The 22655-nt window shown below is 40.6% G+C and overlaps 1 protein-coding gene across 5 annotated transcripts in view; it reads left to right on the top strand.

Moving 5' to 3' along the window:
• The first annotated feature begins 303 nt into the window (after nt 1–303).
• Nucleotides 304–22655, top strand: part of LOC111143196 (microtubule associated serine/threonine kinase 2) — a 211087-nt gene continuing 188735 nt past the window's right edge. For 3 of the 5 annotated variants that reach the window (XM_022496734.1, XM_022496735.1, XM_022496738.1), the window contains exon 1: nt 304–769. In XM_022496734.1, coding sequence (XP_022352442.1) covers nt 581–769 — 189 coding nt within the window. In that variant the 5' untranslated portion in view covers nt 304–580. The remainder of the gene's footprint in view (nt 770–22655) is intronic. The other 2 variants (XM_022496737.1, XM_022496736.1) reach the window with 1 other exon arrangement.

The following is a 22655-nucleotide window of genomic DNA, read 5'->3' on the forward strand; positions in this document are numbered from 1 at the left end:
AACTCATTTTCAGATCCCTAGCGCTTCGCTTGGCGGGGCACACGATTTCATGAATGGATGAATGAAAGAATCAATGAGCGCCCTCAGCCGCAGTAGCGGCGCCAAGAGCCCCGCCCCCTTCCGTGCTACTCACCGCGCTGGGAGGCCACGGGCGGGTCTGTCGCGACCGTTCTTTGGCGCGTGCGCGGGAGGCCGCGCGCGACTAGAGGCGGCGGGCGGGCTCCCCGTGCGCGCGCGCGCGCGCGCGGGACGGGGAGGGAAGGGGCGGGGCAGGGCCAGAGGCGGGCGGGCCGGCTGGCTGCTGGCTGTAGAGCCGGCGGCGGGTGGCCGGCCGAGCGTGTGCCGGGTGGGAGAAGACGAGGCGGCGGGGATGCTGCCGCCTCTCTAAGGAGCGCCGAGGAGGTTGCGGCGCTTGAGGCCCCAGAAAGCGCGGAGGAGCGGCGAGCTGGGGTCGGTGGCTTCGGGCGCCCGCCCGGCCATGGTGGCCGCGGGCGGTGGTTGGCGCGGCAGCGCTGCGGCCCGGGGCCGTACGGGGCTGGGACAGTCGCAGTGCTGACGCCCGCGGGGCCCAGCCACAGATATGAAGCGGAGCCGCTGCCGCGACCGACCGCAGCCGGCGCCGCCGCCGGCCGGCCGCCGGGAGGATGGGGCTCAGCGGGCGGTGGAACTGCCCCAACCCCAGCCCCTGCCGCCGCGCCGACGGGCGCCTCCCGGGAGGCAGCTACTGGAGGAGCGGACCGGGCTCTCGGGGCCCGAGGTCAGGGAGCAGGTACGGGGGCCAGACGGCGTCCGGGAGGGAAAGGATGGGGAGCGGGAGCCTGAATGGGAACAGTGGGGGAGGGGATCTCAGGCGGGAAGACTTGGGCCAGGGCATTTGAGGGGTGGGGACTGTGTAGTTCGTGGGGAGAAAAGGAAGGTCTGGAAAGGCAGAAAAATGGGGAGTGGAGAAATGGAAGTCGTGGCCTGGGGTTGAATGGGAAATGGGGGAATTGGGGTTTGGAAAAGTGGTCCTGTGGGCGTTTGTAGTCAGGGATTCTGGATGTGAAGAAGGGACGCTGGAATGTAGCCTGGGAGTAAATGAACTTCAAAGAATAGGCTTACTCAAGGGATTCTGAGGAGTTAGCCAGAGGGGTAAATAGTGTAAAGTAGGGAAAATCAATATGAAATAGTAAATGTTACCCTATTTCCTAGAGGTTGTCTTGTCAGTTATAAAAACCGATGTCATTTCTAAGCATTCTCTGATTTGGCTATGATTGTATAGTCTGGTAGGAAAGTGTTCAAATCTTGAAGATTCTCTTTGGTAACGATCTATTTCATGAGAACGCACTTATAAAAACACTTGCATATGTGCAATTCCAAATCCGGCGCCGTAAGCCCTGAATTTATGTGGATAGGCTCTGTCTTCTGGGAGTTTACCACTGGAAATATCTTCATGGGAAAACAGAGCTAGAAAGCAGTGTAAAAGAATTTATGGAGTTTCTGAATGGACAGGATGTGTTTGTATAATTCATTCATCAGGCTTAGGTGTATTTAGAAATAGGGGATAAAGGTCAGTTTTATCAGGGAGAAGTTGCCACCAGTAGCTGTAGGAAGTGTGGTGAAAGGAGAATGTGTTACTGACCTTGTAGGATTTGCAGAAAAAATATTCTGTAGTAAAAACTGTAGTGACAGCTTTCCTTTTGCAGAGCCCTACTTGAGATCCTAGTAACTTCATCCTTGACGTTTTCAAGACTTTTATTAGACCTTCCTCTTTCCCCTCACTTAAATAAGTATTTTACTTAGACATTATTTTTCATTATATATAGATAGATAGATAGAAATACAGAGAGAGAGTGAGCACAAGCAGCAGGCAGCAGGCAGAGGGAGAAGCAGGCGCCCCACCAAGCAAGAAGCCCCATGCAGGGTGCAACCCCAGGACCTTGGGATCATGACCTGAGCCAACTGAGCCACCAGGGCACCCACCTCTTTGAAACTTTTAAAATGTATTTAAAGCTCTGATCCTTTCCTGACTCAGTTTACTTGATTCAATTGACCTTATTGCATGCTTCACCAGAGAGTTCAAGGTTACTTGATTTTCCCTTCTTTTCTATCTTACAGTTTTTTATTTGTTTATTTAGCCAGCCAGCCAGCAAGCTCTCAGCGCAATGTGGGACTTGAACTCATGACCCCTAGATCAGGAGTCACATGTTCTACCAACTGAGCCAGCCAGGTCCTTCTCTATCTCAAAATTTCTGTGTTTACTCGTCCTTTGCTTCAATCCTAGAAAAAGAAGTATTCATCCTCCATTCTGAAGCTCATCCCTGTACTTAGGTCCTTGATTTCATCCCCTCTCATCTGAGGTAGGCCCTTGTTATGTATATAATTTTCTTTTTGTCCTATACCTCAGATAAAAACAAAACAACACAATTACCCTGAATTGTGTAACCCACCCAAGTTACTTTGTTATCTCTTCTTTCCTTCATTAGCAACCTTCTTGGAAAATGAGTTTGTATTCACTGTCTCAGCTTACTCACCTGTATACATTCCTCATATTACAGTTTGGCTTTTTTTTTTTTTTTTTAAAGTTTGTTTATTTAAGTAATCTCTACACCCAACATGATGCTCCAACCCATGACCCCGAGATCAAGAGTCGCATGCTGTTCCAACTGAGCCAGCCAAGGCACTCCTTACAGTTTGAGTTCTACTCTTAAACTATTCCAAAACGCTTGTCTTCAAGGTCACCAATAACTTTGTATATTTTTAATTTTGTATGTTATTTACTTTTTTTTTTTGAGCTATGACTTAAATATGATGCATAAGTCCAAAGTTCATTCAGCCTGTGAATTTTTATAGAATGAATACACCCATGTGACCACTACTCAGATCGAGATGTAAAACATTTCCAGGACCCTACAGTGCCTCTTTGTGTTTTCTCCTAGTTACTACCCTTCCCCAAAGGTAACCACTTTCCCAGCCCTGTCACCATGGATTAGTTTTGTCTCTTCTTGAACTTGTTATAAAGGGAACCATGCAGTTTGTACTCTTCTGACTAGATTCTTTCATTAAATCATGTCTGTGAGATTTATCTATGTTGTTGCTTGTAGAAATAGTTCTTTTTCATTGCTGCGTAGTTTTCCACTGTGTGAATGTCCACAATGGACACTAAAACTTCTTTTTCAAATGAAAAAATAATGCAGTTTTTCATAATGAAGCTTTCATTGTGAAAGAATTATGCAGAGAGATATGTAACAGGGAATTTTAATGACTAAATTAGTTAGACTTCACCCCAGTCCTCATTCTGTCTGACTTCTATGAACTATTTGTCACTGTTGCCCATGTGTTCCTTCTTGGTATTTTCATTTCTTTTGTCATAAATGTCCATTACAGTCCTATCTCTCCGACTGCTTCCCGTGTGTCTTTTTTGTTTTCTCTTCTTTCCTTCTAAATGTTTCTTGAGGATATGTCCTCTCTTCTTGGCTCCCTCCTTTATTGTACTGTTTTTTTGGCATGTCTACCCTATTCATGGCAAGTACTTAGGATGTGGAACAGGGTCTCTGGTCTTTTATTCATGGCCTTGTGTCACAGAACCTCCTTGTAGAGCGATCTGAGTTTCCAGGTTTGACCTCTTTCCTTAGCTCTACATTTCCATTTTTGTGCTTAATGTTTTCACTATAGACTCAGCCTTCGTGATCTTAATATTGTGATTTTTATAATTTGATAGTGTCCTTGAAAGCCCATAACTTGTAATTATTTGATTTTGAAAAGATAAAGATTTCACGTGTGTTATGAGGTCAGATGCATTACCTTCATTCAGGGAGTAAGCTTAGCTAATCAATAAATCTCAAATTCTCACAGACGACTTTGTTTTTCTCTTCTCATGACATGAAGTAATGCTTGTTATACTTCATACTATACTGGTATTTAGGAATAAGTTCTGAACAGGATGCCGGACTTGGATCTATGAATCAGTGGCTTGCTATATCCTTAAAACAGAATCCATTATTTTTCCTTTGAAATGTGCTTTTACCTGTCCTTCCTTTTTCTTGTCATCCACATTGAAGTTGTATCCATGGTCTTTGACTTCTCCTTTTCCTTGACCCCCTTATCCGGGTTTTTGCTGATTCTACCTTCATGACACCTTTAAATCTTTATTCTCACAGTCATCACCCTAATTCACCATTTATAAATTTGTATTGGTTGTTGTAATACCTTAACTGTATTTACTCTGCTTTTAGTTTTAACCTCTAGTTTATTCTGCATTCTAGTAAAAAAAAAAAATTATATTCACTACCTGCCTGAGTTCCTGTAGTAGATAAATATTTGTTAAATGATCACTTCATTTTTCTTTCTTTCTTTTTTTTTTTTAAAGATTTTATTTAATTGAGAGAGATAGAGAGCACACATGCATGAGGTGGGGTGGGAAAGGGGAGGGAGAGGGAGAGGCGAGCTTCCCACTGAGTGGAGCTTGGGGCTGGATCCTAGGACCCTGTGATCATGACATGGGCTGAAGGCAGACACAACCTACTGAGCCACTCTGGTGCCCCTCTTTTCCTTTATCTTCAGAAACCTTCGTTAGCTTATTCTCTATAGAATAAACTCTGGAGATCTTGGCGTTTAAAGTCTACTTGATACTTACCACTATTTATTAGAAGAATTGAAGTTAGATTCCCCTTCTCTTGGTTCCCAAGATTTGGCTTTATAAATTCTCTGAGGCCCACATTGTTTCATTTACTGTTGTACAACTAAGGCCCACTATGGTATTTGAAACATACTTATTAGTCTGAATGATTATTAGAAACATAGATATGTGGTAGTGCTTGAAACAGATACTTGCTCAATGAATATGCTAATTGTCTTTAAGTGTCTCTTCAGAGAAGAAACTTCTCAGAGATTGTCTTATTCATCATTGTATCCCCTTAGTGTTTTAACTGGTACAGTAATGGGCAGTCAGTAAGTATTTGTTTACTAATGGGTATTTTCGTATACTTATTTTAATTTGTCATCCATCTGAAAAACTCTTCTCTGCTTCTTCCCATTGAAATTCTATTCAAGCTTCCAGGTCTAACTCAAATGCCTCAGAAACTGTTCTTTGAAGTTGTTTTCCATGTGAGGTCCACCTAAGAGGATCCTTGATTGTGCTTAATAAATCTTTAAATCTCCTGAAATTTCAGTTCTCAAATTTCTGTGATTCAGAAGGTGAAAGCTTGGGTTCTATGAGATTAAAGGAAAAAACGATGAGAAGCACATAGTAGATAGGTACCTAATTTAAATACTAATTCTTATCTCACCTTGTTTCTATATTACATTGTTTTGCCCATTACATGGTATATAGTAGTATCTGAATAAAAATATTTGCTCAATGAACAGATGAATGAATCAGTGTTTTAGCACTTTTATTCTTCCATATTTTGTATTTCTCATTTTTGTTTTTAAGTCATAAATGATTTTTTTTTTCCTAAAGATTTTATTTATTTGACAGATAGAGATCACAAGCAGGCAGAGAGACAGGCAGAGAGAGAGGAGGAAGCAGGCTCCCCGCCGAGCAGAGAGCCTGATGTGGGGCTCGATCCCAGGACCCTGGGATCATGACCCAAGCCGAAGGCAGAGGCTTTAACCCACTGAGCCACCTAGGTGCCCCTTAAGTCATAAATGATTAAAGGTAGGAACTATATCATCATTTTTTCTGCCATAATGCGTAGTCAATGGCTTTGCTCACAGCAGGTGCTAATAATTATTTATGAATAGAAAAATGATTCAAATATTTTGAATTTAGGTGATTTGAGTAATAATGGTAGTATGATAGAAATAGCCAACTAAAGGAAATGAGACATTTTTGAGGATGAAGGAAGGTGGAATTTAATTTTGGTTCCTAGAATTCCCTCAGCACCATTGAGAAATTTTCAAAATTATTTTCATGGGAAGCAGCACCATCTCTTTCCTCTGTGCTATAATGTTAGTACGTTGGCAAAAGCACAGAAAAGAAAGTAGACAGAGGGGAAGCTGCATATTATGTGTAGGGAACTAAAATCAGTTTGGTTTTGTAGGAGCTTCAAGTTTAAAGCATAGGTGGTGAGTTAAGACACTGAAGGAGCCTGGATTGTAGAAGGTCTTTAATACTATGTAAAAGGGTAATAAGTATGGGAGCAGGATGGTCTTGTGTTTTAGTTGAATTACTTTGGCAACTGTGTGGGGGATAGAATGTTCAACATGGTGATTGAGACATGGACATTTGAGAATTCTGAGTTTTCAGTGTAGAAAATTTTTTAGCCCTTCTTCCTGTCTTATCTACAAGTAAAATGGGTAAAGGCCTAGCTCCTAAAAACCTGTTAGCTTTGGAAGATTTGATTTCATCAAAGGTGGGGAGGTGGGCGGTAGAGAGCCTGGGATGATTGAAGCAGGTGAGACAGTGTTCCCTGATTTTCCTTTCTTTGGCTTTAGGCTAAGATGCCCCTTAGCCTAAAGATCGGCCTAAAGGCTTTCACCCCAGTTAATGATGGTGACCCACAGACATGAGTATCAGAAGCAGCTAAATATTGCAGTCAGTATATTTCCTTCATTGCTGGTCTTAGCTGCCATGACTCTCTGCTAAATTTGTCAACTAACTTTATATTTTCTTTTTATTTATTTATTTAAAATGTATCTGACAGACAGAGATCACAAATAGGCAGAGAGGCAGGCAGAGAGAGAGAGAGAGAGGAGGAAGCAGGCTCCCCGCTGAGCAGAGAGCCCAATGTGGGGCTCGATCCCAGGATCCCGGGATCATGACCTGAGCCGAAGGCAGAGGCTTTAACCCACTGAGCCACCCAGGTGCCCCAAACTTTGTGTTTTCTTGATGAAATCCCTATGGTACTTTGGTAATTATTACTTTTCATCAGCAGGTGTTAACTGTTTTTCATCATTAATACACATACTTGGGATCCCAAAGGGGTTTGAAAACTGGGTTTGTTGGATCAAGGCTTAGCCTTGGTGAAGAAGAAAAAGTCCTTGAGGGAGAACAGAGGCTAGACATTATTGGGAATAAGGGTTTCCACAAAATGCATCATTAGTGAGACATAGTTGACAACATTTTCTTTTAGTTTTGAACCTCATTGTTAACTCCCAAAGGTTCTTTCCTCATCTCTGTACTAGAGCCGTGTAAACAGTGAATATATAGTAAATATTTGATGTAAAAAATTGAAATCAACCTGAACCTTCTACTTCAGTGTTCATTAGGTATATTTCGTTTTTACCAGTAATTGTCCCACCTCTAAAATCTTAGTTTTGAGCTTGCTATACTCTGACATTCACATCATCTCTATTTTTCTATTTCATACTTCTTTTATTTTTTTATTTTATTTATATATTTATTTTTAAAGGATTTTATTTATTTATGTGACAGAGAGGCACAGTGAGAGAAGGAACACAAGCAGCGGTAGTGGAAGAGGGAGGAGTCTTCCTGCAGAGCAAGGAGCCCCTTGCGGGGCTTGATCCCAGGCCCTAGCTAGGATCATGACCCGAGCTGAACGTAGATGCCTAACGACTGAGCCACCCAGGCACCCCTCACACTCCTTTTAGAATTTCCTCTTCAAAAATTGTTCAAGGTCTTTGGAACTTCTAGCCATTTTTTTTTTTTTTTAAACCATCTTTTCATTGTCAGTCACCTAATGCTTATACTTTCCTTCTTTGTCAACTTAACATTTCATGGACTATCATGATCTTTCCTGTGTGTGTACCTTCAGTTTCTTTGCCATTTTCCCTTTCTGTCATATGTGACTTATCCACAAGTAAATTCCAGCTATCCTTGCACCAACTCTGAGACTTGACTGAATTCCAAACATCATTATACCAGCTTTGCCTATTTTGTACCTATGTTTAAGTAACTGAATATGGTTGGAGAAAAAAATGACCATATTAACTTCTTAGTTTGTGATCAAGAACCTCAAAGAGTCTATCAGGACTGCCACTCCTCAGTCCTATGACATTTTCCTAGTCCATTCACTGTTTTTGTTGTTGTTGTTGTTGTTATTGTTGTTTTAGAGGGGTGGGGAGGGGCAGAGGGGGAGAGAGAGAGAGAGAGAGAGAAAGAAAGAGAGAAAGAGAATCTTAAGAAGGCTCCACACCCAGCACTGAGCTGAAGCAATTTTGGGCTGATTTCATAATCCTGAGATCACGACCTGAGCTAAAATCAAGAGTTGGAGGCTTTAATTGGCTGAGCCACCCAGGCATCCCTTCCCTAGTCCATTCACTCCCCCAACTTTTTAAAAAGATTTATTTATTTATTTTAGGGAGAGAGTGTGAGTGGCGGGAGGGGCAGAGGGAAAGAATCTTCAAACAGACTCCCCACTGAGGAGGGAGCCCCACTTGGGCTCGATCCCACAACCGGTGAGATCATGACCTGAGAGGAAACCAAGAGTTGGCTGCTTAACCAACTGAGCCTCCCGGGTGCCCTGAGTCCTTTCACTCTTAAATGATAGTTTAATTTTTCTCCACAAACCTCCAACACTCTGTCCTCTTTACTGTCTGTTGATGTCCTTATTTACTATTTAACTGAGGGGGAAAAAATAATCAGAAGAGAACTTCCACAAGCTCCCATTATAACTTACCCAACCTACCTCTATCTGTACCCACATTCTTTGCCTTCTGTCCTATTGCTGTGGATAATCTCTTTCTACTCCTATCAAGGCCAACCTCTACATCAATTAAGAGTTTTATTCTTGAAATTAATCATTAGTTTTCCTTTTCTGTTGCATGTTGTGTATGTTCTGTTGTCATCAATATACAAACATGGCTATAATATTTTCCATTCTAAGAAAAATTTATTAATCTTACACTGCTGCTTCTTTCATTCATTTCTTTTAAAAAAATTATTTATTTGGGGCGCCTGGGTGGCTCAATGGTTAAAGCCTCTGCCTTCGGCTCAGGTCATGATCTCGGGGTCATGGGATCGAGTCCCGCATCGGGCTCTCTGCTCAGCAGGGAGCCTGCCTCCTCCTCCTGTCTCTCTCTGCCTGCCTCTCTGCCTACTTGTGATCTGTCAAATTAAAAAAAAAAAATTATTTATTTGAGAGAGAGAGAGAGAGAGCGTGTGTGAGCGCGCCCACAAGGTGGGGGGAGGGGTGGGGCAGAGGGAGAAGGAAAATCAGATTCCTATTGAGCAGGGAGCCTGACATGGGGCTGGATTCCAGGACCCTGAGATCATGACCAGAGCTGCAGGCAGAAGCTTAACCCACTGAGCCACCCAGGTGCCCCTTTCATTCATTCTTTGATTCAACAATTTTTGTCTGTTTTGTGTACTCTTGGATTACAGGAGTGGAAAAGGCAGACCACAGACCCTGCTTTCATGAAGTTTCTATTCTAGTAGAGGGAATGTCACACTTGATCTTAGCCAAAGGCCGAGAAGTGATAGTAGAGGGAATATCAGATAATAAAATAAAATATGTTGTATGTTATATGGAGATAAATACTATGAAAAAATAAAGTAGGGAAGGGGGATAAAGAATGATGGAGGATTATGGTCTTATTTATTTTTTGAGAGAGAGAGAGAGCGTGAGCACGAGAGAGTGGGGGTGGGGCAGAGGGAAAAGGAGAGAAAGAATCTTAAGCAGGCTTCATGCCCACTGCAGAGCTTAGTGTGGCTCCTTCTCATGACCCTGAGATCGATCATGCTTGAGCTGAAATCAGGAGTTGGATGGTTAATCCACTGAGCCATCCAGGTGTCCCTGTTTTTAATTTTTTAAAAGATTCATTCATTTATTTGAGAGAGAGAGAGACAGTATGCAAGTGAGTAGGAAGAAGGGCACAGGGATAGAGATAATCCTGAAGCAGGGGCGCCTGGGTGGCTCAGTGGGTTAAGCCGCTGCCTTCAGCTCAGGTCATGATCTCAGGGTCCTGGGATCGAGCCCCGCATCGGGCTCTCTGCTCAGCGGGGAGCCTGCTTCCTCCTCTCTCTCTGCCTGCCTCTCTGCCTGCTTGTGATCTCTGTCTGTCAAATAAATAAATAAAAAAATCTTAAAAAAAAAAAAAAAAAAAAAGAGAGATAATCCTGAAGCAGACTTCCCATTGAGCATGGAGCCTGACTTGGGGCTCGATCCCAGTACCCTGAGCTCATGACCTGAGCTGAAATCAAGAGCTGCTTTTATATCATGGCTATTGTAAATAACACTGCAGTAAACATAACGGTGCGTACATCTTTTCAAGTTAGCGTTTTCCGTTTCTTTGGGTAAGTACCCAATAGTGGAGTGACGGAGTTGTGTGGTATTTCTATTTTTAATTTTTTGAGGAACCTCCATGCTGTTTTCCACAGTGGTTATACCAATTTACATTCACATTAACAATGTGTGAGGGTTCCCTTTTCTCTACATCTTCGCCAAAAATTGTTATTTCTTGGGGCACCTGGGTGGCTCAGTGGGTTAAAGCCTCTGCCTTCGGCTCAGGTCATGATCCCAGGGTCCTGGGATCGAGTCCCGCATCGGGCTCTCTGCTGAGCGGGGAGCCTGCTAACCCCACCTCTCTCTCTGCCTATCTGCCTACTTGTGATCTCTGTCTGTCAAGTAAATAAATAAAATCTTTAAAAAAAATTGTTATTTCTTGTCTTTTTTGGTACTAGCCATTTGTATTGGTGTAAGGTGATATCTCATTGTGGTTTTGATATGCATTTCTTTGATGATTAGTGATGTTGAGCATCTTCTCATGTGTCTTTGGTCGGTCATCTGTATGTCTAATTTGGAAAAATGCCTATTCAAGTTCTTTGCCCATTTTTTTTTTTCAAGTAATCGCTATACCCAGTATGGGGCTTGAACTCACAACCCCAAGATCAAGAGTCATACCCTCCATGTATCGAGCCAGCGAAGCACCCCATCTGACTATTTTTTAATCAGATTGTTTGTTTTTTTTTTTTTGGTTTTGAGTTGTGTAAGTTCTTTATATAGTTTGGATATTAACCTTTTATCAGGTACATAATTTGCAAATATCCTCTCCCATTTAGTAGGTTGCCTTTTTGTTTTGGTTCATGGTTTCCTTTGTTGTACAAAAGCTTTTTATTTTGGTGTAGCCCCAAAAGTTTATTTTTGCTTTTGCCTGAGGGACCTATCCATAAATATATTACTAAGGCAAATGTCCAAGAGATTACTGCTTATGTTTTCTTTTACGGGTTTTATGATTTCAGGTCTCACAGTTAAGCCTATAATCCATTTTGAGTTTATTTTTTGTATTGTGTAAGGAAGTGGTCCAGTTTTATTCTTTCGTAGGTAGCTGTCTAGTTTTCCTGGCACCATTTATTGAAAATACTGTCTTTTCCCTGTTGTATATTCTTGTCTCCTTTGTCTTAGATTAATTGACCATAGAAGCATGGGTTTAGGGCGCCTGGGTGGCTCAGTGGGTTGACCCTCTGCCTTTGGCTTGGATCATGATCCCAGGGTCCTGGGATCGAGTCCCGCATCGGGCCCTCTGCTCAGCGGGGAGCCTGCTTCCCCTCTCTCTCTGCTCTGCCTCTCTATCTGCTTGTGATCTCTCTCCTGTCAAATAAATAAATAAAAATCTTAAAAAAAAAAAAAAAAAGCATGGGTTTATTTCTGTTCCATTGATGTATGTGCCAGTACCACACTGTTTTGATTACTGTAGTTTTATAGCATACCTTGAAATCTGGCATTGTGATACTTCCAGCTTTGTTCTTTCTTAAGACTGCTTTGGTTATTTGGGGTCTTTTGTGATTCTATACGATTTTAGGATTATTTGTTTTAGTTCCATGAAAAATGCTGTTGGTATTTTGATAGGGATTCCATGGGTATTTTAACAATATAAATTCTTCCAATCCATGGGTGTAGTGTATCTTTCCATTTGTTTGTGTTGTCTTCAGTTTCTTTCATCAGAGTCTTATAGTTTTCAGAGTATAGATCTTTCACTTCCTTGGTTAAATATATTTCTAGGTGTTTTATTCTTTTTGGAACAATTATAAATAGGATTATTTTCTTAGTTTCTCTTTCTGCTACTTTGTTATTAGTGTATAAAAAATAACAGGTTTCTGTATATGAATTTTGTATCTTTAACTTTAACTGCATTCATTTATTAGTTCTAATAGTTTTTTTGGTGGAATCTTTAGATTCAGGTCATATAGAGTTTTCTATATACAGTATCATGTCATTTGCAAATAGTAACAATTTTACTTCCTTCTTACTGTTTGGATGCCTTTTATTTCTTTTTGTTGTCTGATTGCTGCAGGTAGGACTTCCAGTACTATGTTAAATAAAAGTGGCTAGGGTGGTCATGTTTATCTTGTTCCTGATCTTAAAGGAAATGCTTTCAGTTTTTTACCATTGAGTATGATGTTCACTACTGGTTTTTCATAAATGGGCTTTATTATGTTAAGGTATGTTCCCTCTACATTCATTTTGTTGAGGGGTTATGGTTTTAAATAGCATCAGGAAAGGCATCCCGTTGGAATGGGATATTTGAGTAAGACCTGAAGGTTGTAAAAGACAGAGGCATTTAGATAATCTGAGGAAAGGCATACTTGGTAGAGAGAATAGGAAGTACCCTCGGCCAGAAGCGTGGCTCCACTTTTAAAATTTGTATTTGAGGAGCAGGAGGAGGCCAGTGTGGCTGGAGTGGAGTGAGTAGTAGATGAGCTCAGAGGGGAAAGGTGGAGAGAAGTGCTGGATTGTGGAGAGTTTGCAGTTTGTGAAGGGTCTTGCAGGCAGTTACAAGGATTTCAGCTTTTACATTCAATGAGATGGGAAGCCATTGGAAAGTTTTGAGTAGAGGAATCATGTGAACTAACATTAATTTTAATCCAGTCTATTTGGCTACAGTACTGGGACTGAATTGGTCTGTGGAAACAAAGACCAGTTAGGAGGCTTTTTGCAGTAATTCAGGCAAAGAGCAAGTGATATGAAATAATTGACCACAAGTAGGAGAGTGCTCCTCCTTATAACTACTTGAAGAGTTGTCTGTATCTTTGTTTTTATTTCCTCTCTCCTCATTCTTTTTTTTTTTTTTTTTTAAGAATTTATTTATTTGACAGAGAGAGACACAGCGAGAGAGAGAACACAAGCAGAGGGAGTGGGAGAGGGAGAAGCAGGCTTCCTGCTGAGCAGGGAGCCCAATGCGTGGCTCGATCCCAGGACCCTGGGATCATGACCTGAGCCGAAGGCAGATCCTCAATGACTGAGCCACCCAGGCACCCCTCTTTCCTCATTCTTTATTGAACCGACTCCAGTCAGACTTTTGGCTCCATTATTCCACTGAAATACTTATGTCAAGGTCATCGTGGCTAAACCCAGTGGCCAATTTGCAGTCTTCATCTCACTCAACCTGTTTGCATTTGACACTCTTGATCACTCTATCATTTGGCTTCTGGGACCTTGCTCTCTTGGTTTTCTTCCTATCTCAGCCGTGCTTCGGAAGGTTCAGTCTGCTTTTACAGTCTGTTCTCCCTTCTGATATGATCTCATCAGATTGTACTGCTTAAAATTCCATCTGTGTGCTGATGATTCCCACATTTATTTACCTAATCATGACCTTTTTTTTTTAAGATTTTATTTATTTATTTCACAGAGATCACAAGGAGGAAGAGAGGCAGGCAGAGAGAGAGGGGGGAAGCAAGCTCCCTGCTGAGCAGAGAGCCCGATGCGGGGCTCGATCCCAGGACCCTGAGATCATGACCTGAGCTGAAAGCAGAGGCTTTAACCCTCTGAGCCACCCAGGTGCTCCATGACCTTTCTTTTGAGCTCTAGACTCTTAATTTCAATAGTCTGTGCCTATGTCTGTTTTCATTTGGATAGTCAATAGATCTCAAATTTAATGTGTATAAAACTGTATTCTTGATTTTTTTACTCCCATTCTGCTTCTTTCCAGTCTTTCCCATGTCAATAAATGGCACTACCATTCTCTCATTTACTCAGATCAGAACTTGGAAGTTGTCTTTGATTCTTTTCTTAACCTCATATTCCACATTCAGTCCATCAGGTCTGGTTGGTGCTACCTTAAAATCGCATGAGACTTTTCCCCATTAGCTTTGCTGCTACCCTAATCTTAGCCTCTATTATCATTCATTTGGATTACTGTAAAAGTCTCCTCACTGGTCTGATAATGTTCCTACTTCTCCCCACCCCATGATATTTTGTATACAGAAAGATTGGTATTGTCCTGTTAAAGCTTAAATCAGAGTTTGTCACCCCCTAATTCAAAACCCTGTGGTGGCGTTCCATTATAATGGAAAGCTTGCTTTGTCCTATAAGATTGTACATGATCTGACTCTTGGCCTTCACTAATTTACTTCCACTCTTCCTCTTGTTCAAGAGGTAGTCATACTGGCTGCTTTGATGGTCTCTGAACATATTAAGCATGCTCATGCCTGAGGATGTTTTAAAAATTATTATTTGAAGAATTCTACACTTGGTAGTTTTCTTTACCTGAGATGTTCTTTTTCCAGATGTATCTGTCTATTGGCTATAATTCATTCAGGTTTCTGTTCACATATCACCTCCTCAAAGAGCCCTTTCTTGACTAGTCTTTTTAAAGTAACACTTAGTCATTCCCTTTACCTCTTTTTTTTTTTTTCATTTATTTTATTTACCTGGCATTGTCAGATATTTGTTGTTTATTATCATTCTTCCACATTAGAATATATGGTTCCTGAGGGCAGGAATTTGTATCTACTACACTGTATCTACTACACTGCTGTATCTCTAGCTTCTAGAATTGTATGTAGAAGATACTCAATAAATATTTCTGAATGAATTTGTAATGATTAAGATTGAGTCATTTTCTGGCTTGAAATCCCAGCTCTGTGACATGAGATAAGTTATTTAAGTTCTCTAAGCCTTAATTACCCCTTATATATAGCAGATGATATTATTATCTATTTCATAGTGTTATTGTGAGGATTTTTTTTTTTTTTAAGATTTTTTATTTATTCGGGTGCCTGGGTGGCTCAGTGGGTTACAGCCTCTGCCTTCGGCTCAGGTCATGATCTCAGGGTCCTGGGATCAAGCCCCGCATCAGGCTCTCTGCTCAGCGGGGAGCCTGCTTCCCCCTCTCTCTTTCTCTGCCTGCCTCTCTTCCTCCTTGTGATCTCTCTCTGTCAAATAAATAAATAAAATCTTAAAAAAAAAAAGATTATTTATTTATTTATTTGACAGAGTTCACAAGTAGGCAGAGAGGCAGGCAGAGAGAGAGGGAGGAAGGGAAGCAGGTTCCCCGCTGAGCAGAGAACCCGATGCGGGGCTTGATCCCAGGACCCTAGGATCATGACCTGAGCCGAAGGCAGAGGCTTTAACCCACTGAGCCACCCAGGCACCCCTTATTGTGAGGATTTAAGAAATTAATCCACATAAAACACTTATTAAAAGCCTGATACCAAGAAACTATCATCATATATATATATATATATTTATTTTAAGGTTTTATTTATTTATTTGACAGAGAGAGAGAGAGAGATCCCAAGTAGGCAGAGAGACAGGCAGAGAGAGAGGGGGAAGCTGGCTCCCTGCTGAGCAGAGAGACCGATGCAGGGCTCGATTCCAGGACCTTGAGGTCATGACTGAGCTGAAGGCAGAGGCTTAACACACTGAGCCACCCAGGCGCCGCACTATCATCATATTTTTAAGGTTCACACACAGAATGTGTGAATATAGAAGTTATATTTTTTCAGTGTTCTCATCTGGTTTTAGAAAGAAATATAATAGAAAAAGATGTGTCTTGACCTTTGATTTGTTGGTTTTATTGAACTGTTCTTTCACTTTGTTCAGCTTGAAAAGGAGGCTTTAATTTGTGCGTTTTTCCCTTTAGGGAACCTTTTATGAATTTTTTGTTAAGTAACTGGCTTAGGAGATAGTGTAATCTCCCTAGGTTTTGGAATGTAATTAAGAACAAATTCAGGCCAATGTAACCACATTTAAAAATTCTGTGATACCATTTAGGTATGCTAACTTTAATGTAGCAATACTTCCTAAGGGTGATCCTGAGTAGTAGATGCACAAATTTTTTAACCCTTAATATGCTGGAGATTAACAAGTCACATAGTTTCTCTGCGTATATTTCAGTAAAGCAGAGGTTATATAGACTTGTCAGGCCTTCTAATTTGCACAACTCTTTGAGTCTTTCAGGAATGTTTTAAAAAGCAGAGAATAGAAATAGTTGGTATTAATTTTTAAAAAGTCCGTAAACTAGGGGCGCCTGGGTGGCTCAGCGGGTTAAAGCCTCTGCCTTCGGCTCAGGTCGTGATCCCAGGGTCCTGTGATCGAGCCTAGCATCAGGCTCTCTGCTCAGCAGGGAGCCTGCTTCCCTTCCTCTCTCTGCCTGCCTCTCTGCCTGCCTGTCATCTTTGTCAAATAAATAAATAAAATCTTTAAAAAAAAAAAAGTCCATAAACTATTTCAAACGTATTTTAATTTTATTTTATTTTATTTGACAGAGAGAGATCACAAGTAGGCAGAGAGGCCAGCAGAGAGAGAGGGGGAGGCAGGCTCCCCGCTGAGTAGAGAGCCCGATGCGGGGCTCCATCCCAGGACCCTGAGATCATGACCTGAGCGGAAGGCAGAGGCTTAACCCACTGAGCCACCCAGGCGCCCCTGCTTTTTCAAACGTGTTTTGTTCAAGATGGTTTCAAGATGGTTTTGTTCAGGTGACCCAGGAACGTCTGAGTCCTGCCTTTGACCAATAAGAGAAGGGGACATTTTATTAGTAACTCTCATGTTAGTAGTCTTTTATATTCAAGAACACTAGTTGCTGGAACAGATACACTCAAAAGAATCTAAACTCTACCATTTCCTGCACATCACTTCCAAGGTCATCTGGAGCAGGTAGGGGAATCTTGTGGGAGGCTTTGATGGGCCTTGTCTGGAAATGATTAATTACTTCCACCCATCTTGCATTGCCAGAATTCAATCACAGGGCCGTGCCTAACTGCTAAAGGGTTGGGAAATAATCTAGTTGTGCCCAAGAGGAAGGTGGATCATGTTTGGTCAACAAGTAGCTAGTCCCTGCTCCAAGCTTCAAACCACAATATAGTCCTCACCTAGAACTATATAGAAATCCTCTTATTTTGGGTATAGATAGCCTAGGACTATAGTCTCCTTTCATTTCTTGTAGGTCCACAGAGTTTTGGGTAATAACCATTTTGAATGCAAGTAAAGGCCTTTTTCTAAGAACATCTAGGAGATCTGGAAAAGCTTGTTTTCCTCAGCCTCTGGCAGGACTAGTCACTGCCAACCTCTGTACTCCTTCAGTCTTGGTGGCTAGAGAAGGCTGTCCTCAGGCATTTTTCACTTTGTCGGTGGGCCATGGGGAAGAGGGAAAAAGCCAGAAGAAGCCAAAGAGATGCCAGAGAGAAAAGTGACTGGGTTTCAGCTGTTCTCACTATAATAGGCTCCTGGAAGGAAGCATGGTCCTAGAGAGCCCACTTCCACATGTTCTTTGACTTTTTAAGTTACAGTAACATATGCTTAACATAAAATTAGTGACATTTACTACATTAAAATGTTGTGGAACCATTATCACTGTCTAATTCCAAAACATTTTTTTTAAAAGATTTTATTTATTTTATTTATTTATTTGAGAGAGCGCATTAGCAGCGGGCAGAGGGAGAGTGACAGGCAGACTCCCTGCTGAGCAGGGAGCCCAACACTGGCTCAATCCTAGGACCCTGGGATCATGACCTGAGGCGAAGGCAGAAGCTTAACTGACTGAACCACCAGGTGCCCCTAATTGCAGCACATTTTCATAACCCCGGAAGGAAATATATCTATTAAGTTTGTTACTCCCTGTTTCTTCCTCCTCCCAGTCTTTGGCAACCACTAATCCATTTTCTGTTACTGTGGACTCTGGACATTTCATATAAATGGAATCATACAATACATGCCTTTTTATGTCTCGCTTCTTTCACTCAGCATAATGTTTTTGAGATTTAGCCATACAGTAGCATGGATCAGTACCTCATTTCTATTTATGGCTGAGTATATTTCATTGTGTGGATGTGCCACATTTTGTTTGTCATCAACTGGTGGACATTTGGGTTGTTTCTACCTTTTGGTGATCGAGGTGAACTACTAGGAAGCTACTATGAACGTTTGTGTATAAGTTTTTGTTTGAATACCTGTTTTTCCAGTTTTTTTGTGATATGGACAGGAGTGGAATGGTTGGAGCATATGGTAGTTTTATGTTTAAGTTTATGAGAAATTGCCAAACTGTTTTTCATGGTGGCTGTACCATTTTAACATTGCCACGGGCAATGTACAGGGATTCCAGTTTGGTCATGACCTTTCTAACACTTGTTATTTTCACATTCTAACAAAATTTTTAGCCATCCTTGTGGATTAAGTGATATCTCATTGTGCTTTTAAATAATGTTTAAATTGAAATTTTTAAAAAAAATTTTAAAGATTTTATGTTAAGTAATCTCTATACCCAACATAGGCTTAAATTTACAACTCTGAGATCAAGAACCTCACGTTCCACCTACCGAGCCAGCCAGGTGCCCTCATTGTGCTTGCTTATGTATGTATGTATGTAATTTCTACACCCAGTGTGGGGCTCAAACCCATGACTCCGAGATCAAGAATCTCATACTCTTCTGACTGAGCCTGGCAGGCACCCCTCATTGTGCTTTTTGATTTTCATCTCCCTATAGGTCAATGATGTTGAACATCTTTTTATATGCTTAATCTTTGTTATAGAAATGTTTACTCAGTTCTTTGCCCATTTTTATTTTATTTATTTGCCCATTTTTAAACTCGGTTGTTTGTTGTTGAGATGTTGAGAGTTCTATATTTATTCTGGATACTAGACTCTTATCAGATATATGATTTGAAGGTATTTTCTCCCCTTTGGCAGACTGTTTTTCACTTTTTTAAAAAGGTTTTATTTATTTGAGAGAATGCAAGAGAGCGAGAGCGTGTGGACGAGTGTGGGTGGAAGGGCAGAAGGAGAGGGAGAAGCAGACTCCCTGCTGAGCAGGGTACCCAACATGGGGCCCAATCCCAGGACCCTCCAGAATCACAACCCAAAATGAAGGCAGACACTAAACCAACTGAGCTAGTGAGGAACCCCTTTTATTTTATTTATTTTTAATTTTACTTTTAAGTCATCTTTCCACTCAATGTGGATCTCAAACTCACAACCCTGAGATCAAGAGTTGCATGCTCCACTGACAGAGCCAGCCAGGTGCCCTGTTTTAGATTTTAAAGAAGTAAATACAGTTACTGTTAGCATCCCTTCCCTCCTCTAGGAGGAAACCACAATCCTGAAAGTGGTGTGTATTTGATGCTGCACAAGTGGGGGAAAAATTCATTATGAAAGACATTTATAAGTAAGATGTAGCAGTATTTGTTTTTAAATTTTATATAAATTATGTGTTACTGTATCTATCCTTTCACTCTTACTTTTTTTCACTCATCATTGTTTTTGAAAATTATGTATATCGTGGATCAACAAACTTTTTCCCTATAGGGCCAGATAATAAATATTTTAGCCTTTGTTATACTGTCTCTTTCTTAAGTACTCATTTCTTTTGTAGCATGACAGCATCTATATGATAATAGGTAAATATATGATAATAGGTAAATAGGTAACTGCACTATGTTCCTATAATATAGACATTGAAATTGGAATTTTATATAACTTTCATATTCTTCATATTGAAAATATTTAATGAAATATTCTTCTTTGATTTGTTTTCCAACCATTTACAGATATAAAACTACTTTTAACTTCTTTTTTTTTTTTTTTTGAAGATTTTTTAAATTTATTTGACAGAGAGAGAGATCACAAGTAGGCAGAGGCAGGCAGAGAGAGAGGGGGAAGCAGGCTCCCTCTTGAGTAGAGGGCCCGATGTGGGGCTTGATCCCAGGACCCTGAGATCATGACCTGAGCCGAAGGCAGAGGCTTAACCCGCTAAGCCACCTAGGCCGCCCCTACTTTTAACTTCTTGGCTGGACATAAATAGGCTCTGGTTAGGATTTGGCCTGGCAGCTGAAGTTTGCTAACCTTGATCTATGTTAATATATTTAAATCCATTTCATTATTTTTTTTTTTTTTAAGATTTTACTTATTTATTTGACAGAGACACAGCGAGAGAGGGAACTCAAGCAGGGGGAGTAAGAGAGAGAGAAGCAAGCTTCCCACTGAGCAGGCAGCCTGATGTGGGGCTCGATCCTAGGACCCTGGGATCATGACCTGAGCTGAAAGCAGATGCTTAACGACTGAGCCACCCAGATGCCCCCAGTTTCATTAATGTTTAATGAATAAATGAGTTTATTCATCCTTATAATAATGGACCCTTAGGTCATTTTCATTTTCCCTATTACAGTGCTGCAGTAAATATCCTTGTCCTTATTTGCTTGTGCATATATGTAGGAGTTTTTCTTACTGGATATTTTTGCCAAATTACTTTCTACAGTGATTGTACCAATTTGCACTTTGGCCACTGATGTTTCTCTATGTTTTCGCCAACTCTTGGTGTTACCAGGTTATTACTTTTTTTGTAATTTGTTAGGTTTATTTGGCATGTCAGTGTTTTAAATATATTTCCCTAATTGCTAGTGAATTATATATGTTATTTAGATTTTTCCCTTATATCTACTATTTGGATTTTTTGTCTTGTGACTTCCTTATCCACGTACTTTCTTGTTTTTCTATAGACTTTCTTTTTATTTTTCTTATTGATTGTTATGAATTCTTTATTAGTGTCATTTAAATATAACATGGAGAAAAAGCATGCTTTGGACTAAGTTTGAATTCTCCCAGTAGCTTAGTAAGTTTGAATATGAAATAAGAATAAGAGTGTCTATTGTGTAGTGTTGTTTTCATTGTTAAATCAAGATTTAGAATTTCTCGTTTGTATTGGATCTCATTAAATGTTTCTGTGTTTTTTATAGTGCTTGTTTTTTGTCACTGCTCTTAACTTCATGTGTAGCAGAATATACCCTTACTTTTGTAGCAGGCTACTTGTTTTGTGATTATTTTTCTTCTTTCCTTTTTTCTTTTTAACCTTTTTATTGTAAAAGATAACAAGTACAGAAAAGCATCCAAAACAAATGTATAGCTTAATGAAAAATTATGAAATGAGCACCCTTACAACCACTCCACTACGCAAGTTAAGAAAAATGATTTTGGGGGCACCTGGGTGGCTCAGTCATTAAGTGTCTGCTTTGAGCTCAGGTCATGATCCCAGGGTCTTGGGTTCGAGCCCCTGCTCAGTGGGAAGCCTTCTTCTCTCTCTCTCCCATTGCCCCTGCTTGTGTTCCCTCTCTCGCTGTGTCTCTGTCAAATAAATTAAAAAAAAAATCTTAAAAAAAAAAAAAACGAAAAACGATTTTTGCCAGCCATTCTAGAAATTCCTCTCCCTGTGTCCCACCTCAATCACAGCCCCACCTTACCTCCAAAAGTAATCACTGTTCTGACTTAAAAAGTAATAATTTCCTTCTAAGTTTGCATCTCAAACATTACAATTTAGTTTTGCCCATTTAAAAAATCTAGATATGGTAAAATCTTTTTTAATCTGTTGGTTTCCTTTCCATCTCTTCCTTTTCCTTAAAATTTATATGTTGAAAACCCCCGAGGTGTTTGACACACAGAGTTTCCCACAGTGTAGCTTTGCATACTTAGGTGTATTTTAGAACATTTCTTTGTCCTTTGTATTTCTTGCAGTTTGCAGCTGGATACAATTCCTTTGGCAAGATTATGGATGGTTGTGTGGTCTTTCAACAGGAGGCATATGTAATAATATCTGCTGTTTGCTCTTTGATTTTAGCAGTTGTTGATGCTCATTGCCAATATTCAGTAGTTGGGAGTTGCAAAATGGTGATGCAATTCTATCATTTCGTTTTCGATGACTATATGGAATAACATTTTAAGGAGATGCTTCCCTTCGTGTATTATTTAGTTCTCAGTGGTATCGTACGTCTAAGAAAGACTTGATTCTTTCTTTTAAAATTACCTGTTTTTAGGATAACAGATTGGTTCCCTGTCATCTTCAGAAGGTGACCAGTTAATTAGTTTCTTATTATCAGTGTGGTTATACACTTAAATATATTTGTGTTTCAACCCATATATAAAGTGTTCTTGTACTAACTGAAGCTCAGATTGTCTTGTTGTCTAGAAAAGAGCATTGTTCATTCCTTAGGCTTTTGGACCCGATCCTAATAGGCTTTTTTTTTTTTAGGACTTGCATATTTATTTGAGGGGGAGGGGCAGAGAGAGAGGGATAGAAGCAGAATACCCTCTGAGTGCGTAGCCAGACACAGGGCAGGTCTCCATCTCAGGACCCTGCTATTATGTTGGTCATTGTTTCTACAAATTTTCAGTAGGTGCAGTTAAGAAATACATAACTACGTTGTCAGTTAATAGTATATTTGCAAAGAACTACAGAGATTTCTTTTTTTTAAACTTAATCTCCTGTATATTACATTAGTATTTCTTCTCCTCTGTACCAAGAATCATATTTCCAAAGATTCAGGGGGTGAAAGAATTGAGTATTGGGGAATGTCATCAAAAAGATGTGACTGGTTGACCTGTGAGCTGGACCTGGGTTCTGGGAGGTTCCTTACACACAACCTTCTGTCCTTAGGATATGGGTTCCACTTGCCTTTCTTGGTCCCACAGGCAGCTCCAAGGACATAGCCTTGAGATAGTGATGTAGTGTTGAAAACACCAGCATGGTACACGTGACAGCACCTAGTTAAAGCTTCTATAAACCAAGATCT

The sequence above is a fragment of the Enhydra lutris genome, unplaced genomic scaffold (genome assembly GCF_002288905.1).
Source record: "Enhydra lutris kenyoni isolate GAN:26980312 unplaced genomic scaffold, ASM228890v2 scaffoldscaffold9, whole genome shotgun sequence".
Taxonomy (NCBI): domain Eukaryota; kingdom Metazoa; phylum Chordata; class Mammalia; order Carnivora; family Mustelidae; genus Enhydra; species Enhydra lutris.